The sequence below is a fragment of the Camelus ferus genome, chromosome 14, assembly GCF_009834535.1.
Source record: "Camelus ferus isolate YT-003-E chromosome 14, BCGSAC_Cfer_1.0, whole genome shotgun sequence".
Classification (NCBI taxonomy): Eukaryota; Metazoa; Chordata; class Mammalia; order Artiodactyla; family Camelidae; genus Camelus; species Camelus ferus.
This window is the reverse complement of record NC_045709.1, coordinates 48361427-48382510: the sequence shown is the minus strand read 5'-3', so window position 1 is coordinate 48382510 and position 21084 is coordinate 48361427. Positions and strand designations below refer to the sequence as shown.

At 32.8% G+C, this 21084-nt stretch overlaps 1 protein-coding gene across 19 annotated transcripts in view; it reads right to left on the bottom strand.

Annotated features, from left to right (window-relative positions):
- Window positions 1-21084, bottom strand: part of RBM26 (RNA binding motif protein 26) — a 75204-nt gene that overhangs the window by 22397 nt on the left and 31723 nt on the right. For 10 of the 19 annotated variants that reach the window (XM_032496831.1, XM_032496827.1, XM_032496828.1 and 7 more), the window contains exons 7-17: window positions 20608-20847; window positions 20017-20187; window positions 19522-19677; window positions 15701-15812; window positions 14614-14773; window positions 12091-12255; window positions 11284-11415; window positions 10004-10075; window positions 2764-2889; window positions 2336-2410; window positions 745-912 (exon numbers count right to left, since the gene is read on the bottom strand). In XM_032496831.1, coding sequence (XP_032352722.1) covers window positions 745-912; window positions 2336-2410; window positions 2764-2889; window positions 10004-10075; window positions 11284-11415; window positions 12091-12255; window positions 14614-14773; window positions 15701-15812; window positions 19522-19677; window positions 20017-20187; window positions 20608-20847 — 1577 coding nt within the window. The remainder of the gene's footprint in view (window positions 1-744; window positions 913-2335; window positions 2411-2763; window positions 2890-10003; window positions 10076-11283; window positions 11416-12090; window positions 12256-14613; window positions 14774-15700; window positions 15813-19521; window positions 19678-20016; window positions 20188-20607; window positions 20848-21084) is intronic. The other 9 variants (XM_032496824.1, XM_006182146.2, XM_032496825.1 and 6 more) reach the window with 9 other exon arrangements.

Below are 21084 nucleotides of genomic sequence, written 5' to 3'. Positions count from 1 at the left end.
TTTTTATATTTAGTTAGTTGGAAGTGGTATTGTTGTAGCAATTCTGAAACTATTTGGAATGTATTATAGGACTGCGCAAATGAGTACTATATTGATGTCAGTGGGAACCAAGTTGTTATGGGAACAGGGAGAAAAAACATGGTATAAGAGAAGGAAAGGAAGAATACTGTGGTGCTGGATTAGAAACAGAAATATCAATATGAACTCATGATTTTATACACATACACACACATACACACACCCCCCCCCTACTCTAAGTACTGTATAACTGTGGGGTTTTTTTTTAAATCACTTATGGCCATCTGAAATTAACTTGCTGGCTTATTTTTATCTAATGGGTTAATCTACCTGAATTTTCTCCTGCTTAATCAATTCATTTCAATGATATGAGAATATTACTTCTCTGTTCATTAGCGTTTTATATCACCAACTACTTATATCAAACTCCTCAGTCAAGCATTCAAGTACCTGCATTATTTTGCCCTCAAGCCACCTTTTTAAGATTATCCATAACTATTCTCCCAATTATTGACTTTCTAACTACAATGTACAGGATTCAAAAGATAAGGAGAGACTGTTTGTTTGTATTTATTTACTTATTAATCAATGGAGAATGGGGACAATGGTAGTATGTAATAATATTTTGAGCAAAGAAGATTAGCTAAAAGGAAAACTGAGTTTTAAATAATGTAGCGTTCTAGTGTTTTTAAGTAGTAATATGAATAACAACACAAATTAATATACCTGAGTCTTGGTTTTTATACTTTTGGGAAGACAGCGTCCAGGAGAAGCAGCTTTGACCTCATCTTTCAATTTGGTAATATTTTTTGTCAAAACTTCTAAAGTTTTCATTATCTCTGCTTTATCTTCAGACTTCATTGCTTTGTTTTTCTCCAGTTTTGAAATTAACATCTGCCAAATTTTTAGGAAAAAAATCTAAGACACTTATTCCTACTATTATTAAAAAAGCAAACAGCAAAATAAATAAAAATATAAATAACTACTACTTTTTGTTTATGTATTCATGACAAGGCTTACAACCACTAAGATAGCAGAAGAGCAGACTAGTGATGCTAACTATCTCAATCGAAGTCTTAATCTTGGTTTACTTTGTGAAGAACTATATTACTATTTAAGTCTCTAAGAATTTCTATAAGTTCACAGAACACAACCGTAAAAAATTTAATTTGATCCCTGAAAAAAGTTGTCAATTTGAAATAGCAACCATTTTACTTTCTTATCCATTTGTTGATATTACTGTTTTTAAGTATTCCCACTCCAAATGTAGTCTGCGACCCAGAAAGAATCAGAGAAAAAGCTTTACAGTTTCCCTTCATATGAAATATTGGAAAAACGGAATGTTTAATTACCTACTTTCTTTGTCAGAGGGAACAGTAGCTGGCTAGCCTTAGAATGATATGCCCAATATGGATAGGAAATAAGAAGATACACATGGTACTACAGAATAGAAGACACCATACAGTATTAAGGTTCTCTGAGTCAAGATGATTGCAGTTTTTGGTATAAAGCATTGTGATGTCTCTTTATCAAGTATAAACAAATTTAAATTAGAAAAGACATACACATTTTAAACCAAAAGGTAAAAAGTTAGTGTATTTTCAATATTTTGAAATGTCATAACCTTTATTACCAGACACAATAGAGAACTGACACTAATTAAATGTGATAAACTAGAGCAACACCGTATACAAGATATACTGTAAGCAACAAAAGAAATTTTTTTAATTTTCTAGCAGTCACCTTAAAAAGATGAGATACATTAAAATTAACTAAATATATTCTATTTAATGAAATTTTTCAAATGTAACATTTCAATAAAAATTATTGCAATGCTTTATCTTTTTTCTTTATGTGTTCAAAATCTGGTGTGTGTTTTATACTTACAGCACATCTCAATTTGGACTGGACACATTTCACGTACTCGATAGTCAGATGTGGCTCTTAGCTATTGTACTGGATAATAAAGGACTAGGGAATCCCACGCCAGTTAAAGAAAGGTACATATCTCAACACTGAAAAAAAAAGGTTTCATTTCGCTATCTACTGAACTAACTACTGTGCGGCAACATATCTGGATAAATATTTTCATTTCAAGTTAATAACCATAGCTCCATTTAAACTAATCTAATTCCCAGTCCACTTCATCCTCAATATATTATCAATAAATAAATATATTATTGATAAATATTTCGGGTTTACCATTATCAGTGATAGTAAATTTGTTTCTCAGGACTATCCATATAGTGTAAGATTAAATTCACTAAAAATAATGACACATAAATATATCTTGCCAAATCTAACTTTAATATTTTACCTTCTGTGTTTCAATGTGCTTTTCTAAAATTTCTTGTTTCCTTTTCCTTACATCCTGTTGAAGTTTCAGTGCCTCCTAGAGAAAGGGAACAAAAATAACAGAATATTTACGATCTACTTTTCTGATAAACAGAATTATTCAAGAAGACAGAAATAATTATAATTAAAACTGAAGAAGCCTGGCAATAAAAATTAAATGCAAAGTTTCCCTATGTAAAACTTAAATATGTATTCAAATCAAAGATCAATCAGGAGAACTTTTCATTCCAAGAAGAAAATTAATATTTACTAATATACTTTGGAAAATGAAAGTTTAGTGGCAGCCAACATATATCTTTCTTTTAGTTCTATTTTATAAGCATTGGAAAAGACATACATGCAGAAAAGCTTTTCTACATGCAAATTTTGTACACTACTCACTGTACTTACCTGTTTTTTTTTCTGTGCTTCATTATTATCAACTGCAGAGGTGGAAACAAGTAAGGTTTTTTGTGCAGCCTTCAAAGCAGCTGGATTATACACCGTTTTTGTTAGGCCAGTAGATGTAGACAACACCTACCAATACAAATTCAATTTCTCAAAAAATGTATCAAACATTCATGATCTCCTAAGTCCTGTTTTCTTCAAATCTACACTTTAAAGCACTTCTGTCAAATTTTAGCACACTGAACTAAAAGTATCATATATTTATAATAACTAAATCACATTTAGTGATTTGAAAGGAGGAGTACGAATGAGGGAAAAATTATAAAATGAAAAATACTTTTAAATTAAAAATTTTAAATTAACACCATATACCTATAGAAAAAAGCAAGAACAAACATACAAAAACTTCAAATCAATAAAGAAACTGCCATTACTGTATCACTGAGAAAATACTAGTTCCTGAATACATTACTAGTATTCCTAGTGACTAAAGCAAAAACTGAACACAGGAACATGGCACAGAAGGAAATAAGACACTGTCCTGCAAACAATTTAAAGTGATTATCAGCAATTTACAGTTCTGAAATTAACCTTTTTGCTTTCTCTCTCCACTCCTTCGCTAGCACTGTTCCTTCTACTTTAAATGACCTTATTCCCTTAAACCGAGTTCAGGTTCAGTACAACCATTCAAGACATCTGCAAAGGCCTAATCATTTATTTCTTCTACCTAGGTCTTTCAATGAAATTCTATTCCTACTAAAATACTTAGTAAAAAACGATCTGATGATTAATTAATTTTTATCTTTCTGTCTATACCATAAGAGCCTTGAAACAAAAACTATGTCTTTTTCCTCTTTCTGCTTCTTCCAGTACCTAAACCTTGCTACCAACTAATTATGAGGCCCTGGGTAAGTTCAGGCAGCTTTCGGGGCTTCAGTTTGCTCATACAATAAGAATAGTTCAACTTGATGGTGTCTAATGTCCATACAAACCCAAAAATTCATTGCATGAGGGTAGGTTTTTTTGCTTGGTTTCACTGCTGTATCTTCAATGCCTAGAGCAGGGCCAGGGCCCATAGTAAATACTCAATAAATGTACCTTTGTACTAAATGAGAATGAAATGACGATAGATTAGAGTGGACAACATTTTCTGTTCAAAGGTTAATCTGAGAAAATAAGTGTACTGGCTGCCTTTTTCATCCTCAAAAAGCAAAAAAGTTGTAGATTCTACAGAGTGGTTGGTTACTGGTTCTTAAAAAGGAGTCCAGAGGTCCCTTCAGGGAGAACTATAAATGCTCTAAAATCTAAACATGAAACCGTGTGTCTGAACAGTGTAACTTTCCAGAGGAAAAAACATAGCTTCCAAAGTCTTAAAGGAGTTCATGACCTAAAAGAGCTTAAAAGAACTACATAAGCAAAAGAGTATCACTGAAAAAAAACAAAAAAGAGTCCTACTTTCTAGCTACTAAATGTAAACAACAGGACATAACAGAGAAGTAGCAATCTGGACATTATTTTTTAATCTTTTATCATAAAGTTAGACTAGGGAACATCACAAAACTTTAGGCAACTCATCACTACTGTAAGTATTTAAGAATGTCTTAGCCTCTAATGAAATAAAAATCTAGAATACTGCAATTTTACTAGTTCCATACAGTGCAACTGATGTTTAAAAATAAAGATTCTTTACAACCGTTGATGTGTACCAAAATTTGATAATTTTCCTCAACAATGAAAATACTCAAGCCATCACTAATATGAAATGGTTGCATTCAGTAAAATACAGAGCAGACACAGATTTAGTTCACAGTCTAACCTGTCACAAGTCTCTGTAATTCTAGAGAAAAATTTCTTTCACATGTGTTTCCATGTGTGGCTACCTTATCACACCACACAATGTCAAACTCTATGATAATATAAGGATGAGAGCGTAGCTTTATTAAAGAGAGAAACACAAGATATTCTGAAGAGTTTGAGTGTTTCGTAACTGTTTTCGTCATGAGGGTTCCATAACAAGTTGAAAAGGTGTGACCAAAAGAACTTCTATACTCAAAGTTGGAAACAATATTATAACCCGATTTTCTAGTTTACAAATGTATATAATCATAAGAGCTGTGAGAAAGCCAGAAGTAAAGACATTCATATAATTTATTTAATTTAGCATTTCTCCAATTTCAGTGAGTAGGGAACACTCTCTTTCAAAGTACTGTTTATTACATCAAATATCAGACTAAGGAGTGCTGTTTCAAGGTGAACAGAAGTATCTGACAACAATGAGAAGAATCCTTTATTCCTAGAAGCATGTCACCTTCCTTGTTTTACTCAGGAATTTCCTTCTCTAAAAACAGAACATCATCTAACACATGTCACTGACTAGGAGAAAAGATCATTTAATATAACCCTACTAAAGAAAAAGGTTGTTAATTATAACCATAAACACCAACAACTATACCAATTTCAGAGGTGTAAAAATGTGAAAATAGAAACAGTAAACTATGATTACAAATATTGCTCACCACCACTACTTGGTTCCATAGTTTAGACAGTAAGAGCATGAATAGCAAGAAATAACTATTTTCAAAAGATAAGGATACAGTAGTTCAGAGAAGAAAATCTGTTAAAAATGAAACCAGTGGAGGGAAGTAACAAACCAAACAGAAAACATGATGCTACAATTCTAAGCACACAATCAAAACATTGGCAACGGCCTTTTCAAACCACCACAACTTCTCTATTTTCCAAAAGGGTTTCTGCATGTGCTCTGTTTTCACATACTGACCTAATTTCCAGTGCTCTTACTCCACTCACTTATTAACTCCAATTGTTCATGAATTCTTTTGGACTTCCCTACATATACAATCTTATCATCTGTGAATAAGTATATTTTTATTTCTCCCTTTTCAATGTTATTTTATTTTACTGCCTTATTGTAATGATTAAACCCTACACTACTGGAAAAAAAAATGACAAGTGTGGGTATCCTTTCTTCTTCCTGATCTCAGGGTGAAATTATTCAGTATTCTACCATTGAATATGCTGGCTGTAGGGGGTTTTTTGCAGCTAATACTGTGTCAAAATTAAGGAATGATCTTTCTGTTCCTAGTTTGCAGAATGTATAATGTGACTAAAGAATTTTATCATGTTTTTTTCTACTCAAATAATCATATGGGGTCCTCCCACCTCTCTCCAACACCTACCCCCCCCTTTATTTTGTTAATATGGTGAATTAAACTGATTTTGTTGAATTCATATGATGAGTTAAAAAGTATCACATGATTTGTTGTTAAAATATACATCACTAATACCTCTTACTTCCCAAGATAAAAGCCAGTAATACCCTCAAAAAACAGAGGTTATAATCCATTAACACCTCCTTATCTTATTTCCTATATAAAATATTACCCTCCATGACTATTAGTACTTGTAAAAAAAAAAGAAAAACAAAAAGAAAAACAGATTTTTCTCATGGGTAAGAATGGAAGGAAAGAAAGTATTTTGTAAAAATTACTTAGTATAAAAGGTTATTACAAATTAAGTCACCCAAGTATTACTTTTTAATAACCAGTACCCAAGTTAAAATCAAATACAAAAGAAACATAGTTAGGATTCTTCACAGCCACACTTACATAAGCTAACTCTCACAGATTTCTAAAGCAGAAATGCTTTCTTTCAAATGTAATAAAAAGACAGAATCTGAGGAGTTATGTATAGGAAGCTTATTAATATATAATTACCATATGGCCAATTTTTATATTAAGTAAATAATCAGCCTTTCAATAAATCTCAATGTTCAGTTATGCTATTCTCTTAAAGCTGCACATAGATGTTTTCTCTATGGCAAAACAGAGCTGGGAATTTTAGTAATAGGAGTTTACTTTAAAGTTGAACTCATCAAATATTTTCAGGGATTAACAATTTGATTTCCTTCAAGAATACCAAGTAGCTTAAAAGAGACAAAGGGATTGAAAATCTTGCAGAGAAATATTTTAGTATCAAAGAAAAATGGTGTAAGTCAGTAATCAATTTCTGCTACAACAGGTTGCTTCCCAGAAAATTCAGCATAGAAAATAATTTTATATAAATCATACTTCTCTGTAAGAAAAATAATCCTGATAATAATCCTGAGTAATTCATGGAAGAATCCTAACAGAGTGCAATCCATTAAAAAAAAAAATTAGTCAATAAGTGATGAAAAAAAAACTATCATAAATGTTCTTAATCTTTATAATAAAGAAGTAAAATTACACAACAAATACAAATTTTAAAAATCAAAGGATTAAATGACTGGCATTTTATAGTTAATGAAATAGAAGAGAGACCTGTTCAAGATCATCCAAAATGTCAGCCGCTATATCAACAGCTGAATTCTCTATGACACGCAATGTTCCTTCAATTATGCCACACAATTTTCCTTTTAAAAATTCCATGCAAGGGGAACAAGACATATTTTTAGATTGCCAAAAAAAGAAAGAAAGAAAAAAAAAACTGCTAAGGAACAATAACATCTTATATTGTAAGTATGACATACCTAAAACTGATATGACATAAGCACATCAAATACTCAACTGATTAACCAGTTTGCCTTAGAATTTAGGAGGGCTTTAGGGAGATAATCTGGACAGTCTAAATCTTTTACCAGGATGGGATATGCAGATGCCACTTTTATTCTTCATAAATCTCTCTATAGTAAACAGAGGCCCTCAAACATTATTTCTCTGATCACACTAGTGCAATAATACCTATTTAATAGCTATTACATTAACTTAATCTTTAGCAGTATCAAATAGGTTTCAAGTTTCCTCTCTCTCAGCCCTCTCACAAAATGCAATCTTAGAATAAAGAAGAATCACTAAAGGATTTACTGGGTGTTGTTTAGAGGAAGGGGATAAAAGTTTACACTTGTGTTCTTATTTCCTTTAACAATGACAGAAGATACTGTTTTGAAACTAGTTATGAGTTTTTCCTGACTTCAACTTAAAAAAAAAATTTAATGATGGGCAGCATTCTTCTATTCTTTCTAATAAGACTTCTCTAAATCACTGACCTCTAAGGATTATGCAGCAAAAACCTTTATGAATTAGAGGAACACAAATAACCAAGAATAAGTAAAAACAGAATGTTATTCTGTAAACAGGTTCAGAGAAAATGACAAAGTTTCATACTTATAAATAATTGCTTTTCTTAAAAGATTCTCTACAATATTTACCAAGCAATTTTTTTTTTCAAAAATAGCCCACTAACATTAGTGGTTTTTCACAAATTCAGTTAGTGGTAACTATGTTAACAAATTTATACTGTCAATTCCAAACTCTTACACCTTTTAACTAAAGTTATATAAAACATGTTTAAAAAAAAAATAAGGAAACCAGTAGCTAATAAACACACTAGAAAAATTTTGTAAAAGCTGTAATTTGCATACTTCAATTTCAGAGACCAAATCTTGACATAAACAGATCCTAAACATAATCAGGGTTTTAGACCTCTCCAGAACTGCTCAGTACTACACTAAGTATAACAGCCCTTATATTGTTTTTTTTTTAATCCTTAGTTATTATTATGAAGGAGAATAAATCTAATTAAAGTAAATATTTAGGTACTGTTAAATTTAGTAGCACAGACTAAGCCACACAAATTCAGAGAAAGAGGGGGCATATATGAAAAAATTTGGAGGTTTCATGGTAGAGGTTAGAGACATTTTCAATCTTTGAAAGAATGACTAGAACTCAGTTAGGTAGAGGGACATGCACTTCAAGAAAACTCCCAACCCAAAAAGAAAAAAGAGGCAGAAACAGCAAGAGACAATGAGCAGAAAAGGGCTCCTTAGGGTAGAAAGGAAGAACTAAAGTAGAGGTAACAGAACCAGAACTGATGTATGGTAAGTTATGAATCAAGCAAAGCCATTTAGCTGAGAAATAAAAGTTTCTGTAAAGAATTAATATTAAAATAAGTCTGACAGTAGGATGGTGGCAGTATAAACTAGAGGAAGGGGATGCCAGCCCAGAGGCCAGGAACTGAAGGCGGTAGAAAAAGAGAAGTGGACTACAAACACAAGTAAATGACTCTAAGGCTTCCAGACTGCACAATGTGGAAAATGGTGGCAACACTTCCAGATGCGGGGGCTAGGAAGATAAATTAATTTACATGAGAAATAATGTATCATTTTAGGCATGTTATGCCTTAAGTAATGCTGGGGTGCCCAAGAGGAAAATCTGATATACAGAATGAGATTAATATTCAAATTTCCAGAACTGCCCAAGTCTAACACAGTAAAGAAGGAAACTAATACATTGAACAAACAGTGAAGACAGTAGGTCAGGTAGTTCATGGAATGCTTTATTTATCTACAATGTCAGTTTCCTATGTAATCTTTATAATGGAAAGAGCCATGGACTATAAATCCGAGCTCACTAACTCATAGTGTATAGGTCAACCATAAAACTATTTGGACCTTACTTTCCTTTAAGGTAAGAATATAGAAATGAGAAAGATTATCTAGTTCAAATATTCTGTGATTCCACATACCTCAAATAAGACTAAAGATCAGAGCATTCACTCATACTTAAACAGAAAAAAAAAAAAACCATTTACACAGAACTATAAGATCAGTCCATAAATGTTCTTAATTTAATCAGAATATGCTCCCCTCATTTAAAAAAAGAAATGACTAACTGTATTACCAGGCTATACACAATAGCTGTTAGTAATAAATAAAAAGCTTATGTACATCATTCTTTTCACTTTACAAAATACTCTTAAATAATTTCATTTAATCTTTATAAAACCCCATGAGTAAGACAAATATTACCATCACCATTTTATTGATGAGAAAAGGGTTCAGAAAGGCTAAGAGCACTGCCCAAAGTCATGCGGGTTAGTAAGTGAAGAGCCAGAGCTCAAACCCAGGCAAAATTCCTAATCATAGCCCTTACTATTAGGCTGTCAGAGTTTTCAAGTTAAAATGTGCAATATTGCTAACGAAAATATAGTAAATAAAAAGAAAAAACAAGAAGAATGGAGGCACAAGGAAATACAGTGAGCGGCAAGTATTAAAATGCTGATGCAAAAAGTAAAAAGAAGTAGGCAAGTATCGTTCTTTTCAGCAAATGGAGAGCAAAAAGGTAGGAAAAAATACAGATACTATTAAGAAGCAAGAGTCTGGAACTATGAAAAAAATTAAAAAATTAAGATGCCACCTGAAAACATTTATGAAGCCAAGACACACACATCATGCTATTCTTCTTACCTTTTCAGTTGCTGAAACAGATGGCTTTGATACAAAACCCAACCTGTCCTTCACAGATAACTTAGTTACATTCTAAAAAAATTAAAATGGACATATTCAGTGTTTCCCCAAACATATATTAAGTCTGTAGGGATTTTGAACATTCTGATTCTACTGACATATACTGACTCTATGAGTATACTGATGTTAATAACACAACTTGGGCCTTTTTGCAAAGACAGAGACAGAAAGAAAACGTGCTTGGAAAAACAAACAGTATGCAACATTATTCAATCACAAAAGATTACGATGTAAAATAAGAGGTCTGAATCAGGTGATTGCTTAAGTCCCTCCACTGATATAGAATCATAAATTCTTAGAATCCTATTTTGACAAGCAGAAAATTTGTACATTCTAAATATTAGATTTGAGTAGTTACAATATGTGCTAGCTTTTTGAGCTTAAAGGCCATTCCTTTCTAAAGAATGTTTATATTTTAGGCAAATATACTGAATTTGGTTATGATTTGGGATAGTAGGATTGGAGATTTTTTTTAATACCTAACCATTTACCAATTTACATTCTGCAGGTTTTTATAAAATCTCAGTAACTTACTCTTCAAGAATAAGGTGGCATCCATTAGCTAAGTAGGATACTACATCCTAACCATTTTACACAGCAAATATTGAAACATCTGTAGACAAAGGAAAGCTAAGTTTCAGAGACTAAGGGTGTAGAAACAAGAAATTGCCACTCAAGTGTGGAAGGGAGTGGGAAGGGAATGACATATAGAGAAGAGAATTTGAGAGTCAGGAATAAGTGATGCAAACTTCTGAGAGAGCTGCATAAGTAACTTGAAGGTTTAAACCTTCCCTTCCCAAACGCTTTTTAGTCCAGTCTATCGCATAATTATCTCTGGAACAGAATTCTAGTTTAAGTAAAAGATGATGGGAAAAACAAGATTCAATGTACTATACTTTTCAGGCAGTTTTGCTGGAAAATATCTCTTCTATAAAGTGAAAGAAAACTCTTATCTCATAAATAAGTATCAACTAGAGAAAAGAACTTAAGATTCAAATATTACAGAAAAAGTAGATTGTGAATATATTATGGTGATGGTAAAAAAAAAATTTACAGGTGGGGTTTAAATATATATAGACCATCATATTTCTGTATTAAAAAAAAATATATATATATATACACACACACACACAATTAACTGAAATTCAAATCACCAAGGGAAACTAATTTATGGAGAACCTACTACGTGCCAGGCACAATGAGACTTTTTTCTCACTCACCTGAGGAAGGTCTGAACTGGCACTCTGGGCTTCTGCTGGTTCAATAGTACTTGAAGGTACTGGACCCAACCGCTCTTTGACTGACTGCTTCACTACAGGCAAAATGGGCTGCTGGACTAAAGGCTGCATTACCTCAGAACAAGAAAAATATGTTAAACAAGCTGGTTAGTTCTTGAGCATGGGAAGTATTTTGTTACCAAGTTGCCCATGCAAAGAAAGTTTCAAAAGTACAGCTTATTATCAAAACCTAACTGCCTTCCAAATTCCTTCACTTACGTATATAGATACTCACTGATAAAGTAAAGGAAATAGTAGAATCTACCCTTCACTATCTTTTGTCTCTCTCTTTTTTACTTAACAGGAGAAAGTTAAATTGAGAAACAAATTGCTATAATACACCTCTACACACAGTCAATCTAACTTTACATATTGATTGACTCACTGATCGAAAAGAAAAAGAAAAAGAGAAGGAGGGAGGGAGGGAAGGATTTCCAAGGTGAACCCACAGTCTTGAGTTTCTGGAATACGCAGAGCTACCATGTACTGGAGTATCTCCCACCCACCAGGGACTGTTCTATGTGCTTTACACATATCATCCTACAATTACCTAAACTAGGAATTTCTGTCATAACAAAATGAGAGAACAGGTTAGAGAAGTTATGTGACTTCCTCAATATATACAGTTAATGGTGTGGAGCCAGAATCTGAACTCAAGTCTTCCTGACTGCAGTGTCTCTGCTTTTAAAAGAAACACTATGCCAAGAGCTTTCTAAGAAAAGCATTTAATTTCACACAAATTTCTCTTACCTTTGGAGAAGTAGTTTGTAACTGCTGGGTGCTTCCTTCTCTGTGCCAATAAACCTTAATAAAGCGATTGTTTAGCACTGCTTCTGTACTTGATATTGCTTTCTTTGCTTCTTCATATGTTGCAAATTGGATAAGGGCACCTTCAGGATCACCATTATAGGCAACCTAAAATTTTAAATATTAAGAATAGTGAATTTGCAAATAAATCTATTGATTCACACAGCAAAATTTCCCCCAAAATGAAATGCTGGTCCTTCCAAGTAAGATTATATCTTTACACTTCTTTATATCTAGATTATTACCATAGTCTACTTTCACTCTAGAAGAAACGGCAACTGAGGACTACTCAAAGTGGAAAAGGAGCCTCCTCTATGTAACACTTAGTAGAGAATGCTCACTGCACAAATGCTTTATATAAGCATTCAAAATATTGCACTTTTTACCCCCAATATTAATACTATGAGAAATAATCCCTAAGTCAATGAGTGATGTGACCAACATCCAGGGTCAGGAGAGGGCAGTAAACTACTTTGAAAGGGGGTCATCTCTAAATAAAAATTACAGAAAAATCCACCTGTAAAATTATCCAAATTGGTAATTCTCACAAAAATATTCCCAAGACTACAACAAAATTTAAAGGGGGTGATAAAAAGACCTACATAACAACAGCAAGAATCACATTTTACACATAAGGAAACTCTGAGACTCAAAGAGTATGTGATTCTGTAGACCCATACAATGAATAAGTTGTAGGATACAAGCCTGTTCAGTGTTTAATTTCCTGTTCTTTCAATAACAGTAGTACTTTCCAAAGTGTATTATTTGAACTTCTAGTGGTGTGAAGCAATGCAAAACAGAGGTTAAGCACATAGACACTAATCAAACTACCTGGCTCCAACCCTGACTGCTACTCTCACAGGAGCATGAGCAAATTACTTACTCTTTCTGAGTCTACACTTCTTCTTCCATAAGTGGGATAACAACACCCATTCCGTACGTGTTAAGAATTAAATTCAGGGAAAATGGAGTGTATGTGTGTTTATGTATATTTATAGTAAGTATTTAATAAATATTAACTATAAGGATATAACTATATATTAGGTAGCATTTTAATAATTATCCATTTATTGGAATTTAAAACATCAATTTCACCAATATGGTTAATTAGAATAAAGCTAAAGGGTTTTCTAAACTAATTTTTTAAAACACGTGTTTTATAAATAATAATGCAGGTAGTATACAGATATGGAAAAAGGAACAACAGATAAGATACCAACCTCACTAGTAACTGAAGAAATGCAAACTGAAACAATAGTGAGATAACATGTTTTGACTCTCAGCTTTACATTTTTTTTAAAAATTAATATTACCAGTGTAGTTAATTGTGAAAGGAAAAGAATATTCTGAGAATTTTTTAATGTTTAGGTCTAAATGTGGTAGATCAAACTGAACTGCCATAAAAGGATATTTAGAGATATTCAGATAAAGTAAACTACTATGAATACTAGGGGTCCATATAATTTTAAATACATATAAATTTTTACGTCTGCATACTGATTTATAGGTAGATACATGCTCACAGAAATAAAAAACAAAAAATCCAAAGTAACACATGGTAAACTGTTAACAATCATGTAATAATATCATGGGGACAAATGGGGAGAAGAATGGGAGGGATATAAAGCTGAAAACATTTCCTTTAAATTCTATATAAATCTCTATTACTCCATCCCAAGTAAGCATGTATTTTTTCATCTATTACTTTAAAAATATTATTTTTTAAATGGCAAGAACAAAATTTTCCAAACTATCAACTTAAGCTGTACTCTCTAACATTTACTCTTGTTTTTATCAGATTATGGGAAATAATTATTTCAATTGAAAAGAATGTCATACAAACTGGAAAAGAAGCTTAACATTATTTTGCCACTTTCAACAAATCACATAATGTAAACTCAATAGTAAATAACCTCACAAGTAACATACTCTTAAGCCAAGGTCTAATTTTAGGTGAAATCAAATACAAATTACACTGATATTTACCTTGAAAGAAGTTCAAAAGTGGCAGAGGAAAATGTAAATGTTTAAACTATGGATTACATGGTTATTCAGGCCCCGAAAGTATCTGTTAAATGTGTCCCATCATAAAGGTGGCAAAAATAAACCTGCCTGAAGCATTCTGCAAAAGTGCTTTTAAGAAACTGAGGAAATGAAAACTACTGTAAGATTAGATTTTACCAGTGTGGTTATTTAACTTCATTGTAATTTTATGATAACCTCTATTAGGTAAAAAGCATATAATAATATGACCAATCAAAATTGCCTTCTGAAAGTAAAATGTTATTCAAAAATCACACATTTTTCTAAAATATAAAGTTCCATTTCATATCCAATTTTCCAGATTTAGAGTATTACCAAATTTTTCATAATATTTCTTTTTACAAAAGTATTTTTCTTACCAGTTTAAGGTTCCCTCCCTAAATAATTAAGCAAAGACAACAGAAACCACTTCATAGCTCTTACCTGTAAATTAACCAAGGTTCCAAATCGACTAAAATGCTCATTAAGTTTGCTGATATTATTTAACTCTGGAGGAACTTTTCTAAGTTCAAGTTTGGTATTTTCGTTTCCAAACTGAACCTTTTTCTGGAAGCCTGGACTGTTTGTTCTATTAAAATTTGGTCTGTAACAAAAATCAAGTTAATTAATACATTCGTTTATAAATCCTGATCTCTATCAAATACAAAGGAATAAAGCTTTACAACTTAAGTTCAATATTTTTTCAAAACTGAAATTTCTAGTTGATAAAGGAAATTTAAATTTTTTCCTCAAAAAATGAAGTTTCCAAATTAGTAATGTTCACATCTTTCATGGAAGCCATGTGAGAAGGGTTCTTACATATCATTTTTGTTCCTTTCCACTTTCCATTCCACTCCTACTTAAAATTTTTAGCAGGAAAGGTCTTCGCACCCTTTTTCAGTTAATTTGAGTATATTACCTTTGGCCGCTTTTGCAAAAGCTAGGTACTGAAATACTTCCTATTTTAAAACATTGATTAAAAGCAAGAAATGACTGTCCAAACTTCTTTCCAACTTGGAAAAAAAAAATGTTGAAACTATAGACCAAACATTTGACACTTGAAAAATGGGGCACAATTGTGGCCCAGGAAGGCTGCACTGCCTGCCTTTTAAATCAGAGAATTAAAAGATTGTTTTCTAACTCTTAAATAGTAATTGCCCACGTGCTAAAGTCTCCTCCCAGAACCGATCCATCCTTCCTTCCCTAACAGTGGGCTCATGACTATCCTTTATATAGCTAGTATTCAACAACATCTCTAAGTTAAGGGGTGCGGTTTTTTTTTTTTGGAGGTGGAGGGAGGTATAAATAGGACAAATTGTGTGCTCAACCACCACATCATTTCTGTAAAAAAGCTCGTTCCAAGTACAGACAACTAACTTACACATTTTTAGAAAACAATTACTATATATTTCAGTTGGGGACTGCCTACAAAACAAATTTTATTTTGAAAGAGAACTGTCACAGTAATACTGTAACTACCCTAAAAAAATCACTGCACAATAAAATTCTTCCATTTTCCCTGCCAGCTTACTTATCAAACCATGTCTTCTTTGTAGGAACTCCAGGCTCCCCAGAACCAATGGTTCTTTTCCTTGACTCTGAATCCACTACTATCCTCATACTGCTTTTATTAGGAGGCTTTTCTGTTTGAAAAAAAAAGAAAGAAAAGCATAGATTAATATTTTGTTAATCATAGCCACTTCCTTAACTTTGGATTAAAAATAAAGTTCTGGCTTTCCATCCAAATACACAATTTGGAAGAAAGAGAAATACACATCTAAATATAGTAATCTAAGAAATTTTTAACTCAGACTGAATTCCTTTCACACCCAATTGAAGAAGAATCAGTAATTCTCACATGTCAAATTAATAACAAATAAATCATCCTGGGGCTGAGTTTATAGTTTTGAAATCAAATGCACAATCTACAAGATTCAAAATTAAACACTATTCCAATGACCTTTAAGAACTGATAGCTTAAGAGTTGTGACTGAAATGAGTTGCTTATGTAAACATCAGTATATTAATATAATAAAATCATGCTAAATTTAAAAAGGTAAAGATTCAAGACTGAAATGCAGTGCAAAAAATATCTGCTCCTTTCAACATTTTACATACACTTAGATGGAGTGTCACAAATATAGAACTACATTTTATCTGTTATTCCCAAGTGACACCAAAGTTTAAAACATGCTAAACTTAGTCCACACAGAAAAATGTATTTTAAAATTCCTTTTTTAAAGATGGATTAATTGATTGTATAAATCATACCCTAAGTATTTCTAAACACATAACTAAAAGAACTTAGGATCTGTTTCAGCACACTCTCTTTCATGGCTATAACTATAACCTCCACGCAGATTTTCCTACCAAATCTGTTCTTCCTCTCAGTGAATGATATTATCATTTGCCCAATTATCCAGAGCAGAAACCTGGTATCATTCATTCTACCCTCTCCATTACCACCATTCTAAGTCCCCAAATTCGGTAACTTACAAGTGTTGTCAGTTCTTTCCACTAAACTTAAATCTTTTACTTCCCATTCTTAATACCTAGACCAGCTACTATCATCTCTCTTCCAGAATTTTTCAAATGCCTTTAATTGGCCTCAGATCTCTCCTCACCATCTCTTACTCCCTCTGTTCCAATCAAAAAGTTCTTCCAGTTTCTCAAAAGTATCACAGAGTGTATGTGCTTTATCTACCCTCTTTCTCTGGCTAATTCTGACTTATGCTAAATCTCCACAGCAGATCAGGTGGTAGCATCCAGTATTTGGCAATGCAGATATTCACAGTGCCAGTTACAGTCTCTCTGCCCAGTGGTATCTTCACAGGACCAGTTCTGCAAAAGAATTTTTGACCTTATTCCTGCATCTCAAGTCTGGTTCACTAAAGAGCCTTTGAGCTATTCAGTATCCTTTTTTACTTAAATATGTTCTTTACCTGAAGGGTTACTAAGACAGGCAGTGATGGGTTCACTCCAACTCATATTCTCTCATTCATATTCTCTTTCATTATTATTTATTTAAAAGCAGAAGTGTTAAAACACACAGAAGTAAGTTCCTCTTGGTATACTACTAACAAATGTGTCTATTAGTTATATACACTGGTTTTTTCCCCCTGATATGCTTTTAATAAATTGTTTTTCTGCTTAAAATTTTCAGCACTGGTTTTGTTGATGGCAAGCGGAAAACTACTTAGCCCTTCTTCCTACCTAAATCCAATCAAGGGAATATCTGTCAACTTCTCTACCTGTTTAGAAATCTAGAAAGAACAATTATCAGAGCCTCTAGGTCACTTCTATATTAGTAATTCCAAAGCACAAAAAGGCCTAAAGTTTTTTCATTTGTTTAGTAACAATAATTCCCTATGAAGTTTAAAGTATGAAGCATAAAAATATAGTTATCACATACTAGTAGCCTATGACAAATCTAAATTAGGCCATCTAGAGCCTATAAGAAATGTATAATAACAATATCATAAACCTCTAATTATGTATATGTCACAATCCAGACCAGTAAATTTCAAATCAAATGGGCAAAAGATAAGAACATTTTGGGGGAGGAGAACTGAAAAAGATAAGGAAATAAAAGTACAGGTAATCCTCAATTTAAATGGTTTGCTAAATCAGCTGTCTGGTACGTAAAAACAATGTTATTAATGGAGAATATATTCCTAAACCAGCTTACAAAAACAGCATACATTGTCTAAAGAACAGTACTAAAATAATCACTATGTACAATGATTCTATGGGAAAAGGCATTCAAATTTCTAAGCAGGCATACCAAACACTTATCTCTCAACAAAGCCATTTCCTGTAACTTGTAAATACATGCATGTGAAGCTGAAATTACCATAACTCCAACTTCTACATGCATATGCAAGGTGTTTGATCCTTCCTTTTCTCAATCACCAACAAAAAACTGGCCTAGAATTGGGATGGGACTAATAAATAATGATCTATAGTGGCATACATTTATGCCAACCCAAAGCAGCAAGGTGAGATATAATTTGATGTTGACGGTTCCAGTAAGAGCAAGGACTACTGGTATAATGAAAAGAAAATAAATGCTAAGTAGTGACCCAAAGAAAGAAGGGGTTTCCTCTGAACCAGCCAGGTAGGCGAGAGCTCAGGAGATAAGTAAACACCATGAACAGCCACAATCTTAAGTGGCTACTTTTCAATTACAAGCAATCATATTATCTCTTACCACAGAAACTGTTAAAAAACTTTTTATCTGATGTTGTTGTTGTTGTTAATGATAGTTATTAGAACGACTCAAGGAGAATTTAAAAGGTGTGGGGAAAAGGGGCATCTATGTGAAATGTTGTTCTGTAGTCTCAGAGGATATAAATTAAATTGGGTATGAATTTAAATGTTCCTCATATCCATCACAAAAAGTTCTCTGAACACTCAAGGTAGATGTTCAGAATCTGAAAGTTTCTAATGAACAACAACAAAGTTCAAAGTGTAGGTAGATACAAGCTTACTAAATAAACCACATTAGGTATTGCCTGTTATTTAAATAAGTTGGACTTTTATTCACAATTGATAATGCATGATTTTTTACTAGAAAAAAAAGATAGCAAGGAAAGATTGGGAAAAAATGGGATTTTAAAGTTGGCTAAAGTAGTCAGGGGAAAAGATTTCTTTTTATTGGCCAATATAATGTCTGACAATCTCTCATTTCCCTATAACAAATATTATCTGTAGCAAATGCTCCATCTTTCAAATGACTATGAACTTTCCCTCCTCTGAACCTTCATACCACTTTGCACATTTTGTGTAGCACTTTTCCTGCCCTGGCTTGTGTCAGTCTAAATTCTGTCTTCTCCCATTTCAAAATTGTATCAAAATGTCTATCTCCTCTAAGAAAAGTTTAAAAACTAATGAGTCACTTTCTAAAACACAATTTTTTTGCATAAAACATAAGCAAACCAATATCAAATCCTAACATGTCAAAAGTAAACAAAAATAAAATACGTATCAAGCATTAAGCTTGCAGAGCTAATTTCATTATCTAAACTACAAAAGAAACTGTCTTTAGGAATTAAAGCATTACTCTTAAGAGTTCAATAAATTAACCAATTAAGACTGTAAACAATAGAATATACCCACAGAATAAGTACTTTTAGGAGATTCCTCTCCACTTGGATGGTAGAATAAAATGTCACTAGCGCACAAATAGGGTACCGCACATTACCTTCTCTCACTGAGACCACAGGATCCAAGGAACAAACATACCACTATTCTGTATTCAACTTCAATAAACACAGGACTCACTGTTCTTTATAAATGTTTTCCATTCTTGAGATTATGAAAATGACAAGAAGATAAGATTTATCATAGTACCTCTGGGTGGCAAATCCATATCTCCTGATGTTAGTCCTATCAAGTTAGGCCTCTGTGCATGCACTCTGTGTCTATACATAGGTCTGGAAGTATTTGTTATGCTTGGGGCTTCAGGATTGTAGCCATCTGTGTCATATGTATCTGGTAATACAAAAACTGTAATTAAAAAACAATTATAAAACTCCACTTGGTAATTTTTTATATTGATAAGAGAAAAAGTATACCATATAACATGTTACTAATTCATAACTAATGTTTTACTATATACATTAAAAATCAGTTTAAAAAAATAAAATGTTATTAAAAAGTAAAAACTTAGTTTTTTAAAAATCATAACTGATGACTTAAATTTAATGTACATTCACCATGTCTACATTTTATTCCACATAATTTTAGTGGAAAAGACCTAATAGAGCGATTCATTCTCTAGACATTTTTTAATTCCTCATCTAAAATTATATAACATTATTAATATAGAGAGGGCCAAAACTGCACCTGCAGTAAAAAGAGAAGGTGGAGCAGGAGGAGGCTGGTGATGAATGCCAGTTGTTACTACAGTAGGAACAGAACTGGTTGCAGAGTTTGGGGGAGCATCCATGCCGGATGGCTGCAAAGGAGGAAGTGGAGGTGGTGGTCCTGTCAAAACCAAAGAATAAGAAATATCATCTGAAAGCAAACAAATAAAATAAGTTACTGTATATCCAAACATGGTAAGTCTCATTTATCAGTCAAACTGTAATACCTACAAATACCAAACTCTTACAACTGTACTGGTTTTCTAGGGTAATATATTCTTTTAATGTATTCCAAAACAGGTCTGTTTTAAGCCATAAAGGACTACAGGCAGCTGGGATTCATTAGGGAAGTGTGTAATTCAGCGTCACCCCAAACCACAGTAAACCATAGGTCTGGCGTAGCCTGCAAGGTAGGGGTATATTCCAAATGGGAGCATCTTGCTCTTAGTTTCTAGCAGACATCTACAGGTTAACTTAAGATACTTTTAACAAAAGCAAGCATCAAACTGTTAACTTCTATAAAAAACTATGAATGGACAGACATTAAGTAGAGGCAAACATATTTACTTACCTGTGACAGGTGGTAGACTGGGTGGTAAGGGGCCTGGTGGTGGCACTGGAGGTCTCAGATTCACAGGTGGGGGTGTAAGAATTGGTGGAGGGGGAGGGAGTCCGGGAGGAGGTGGTCCTTCAACAACAGGAGGCTGTGCGGGGAAAGGCAGCATACCAGGAAGATTCACGTCTTCTACAACTACCGGGTCACTGCCATGATCAAAGGGGCACATGTCTCCTCTCATACAGAAGCCCTTTTCTGTGAGGAAGAGTTAGAAAGAAATACGAAAAGTGTTAGACATATACATTTTCTCTAAGTTAACAAAAGTTAAGAAAAACAGGAATGTTTTTGAAAAATTTTTGAAAACTAGGCAAGTGTAAGTAACCATATCACAAGAGCTACCTTCTAACTTCCAGTAGTATAAAATACTTATCAAGTGGTAATACAGCTAACATACACACTAAAAAAACATATCACCAAATTAAAATGAGTATA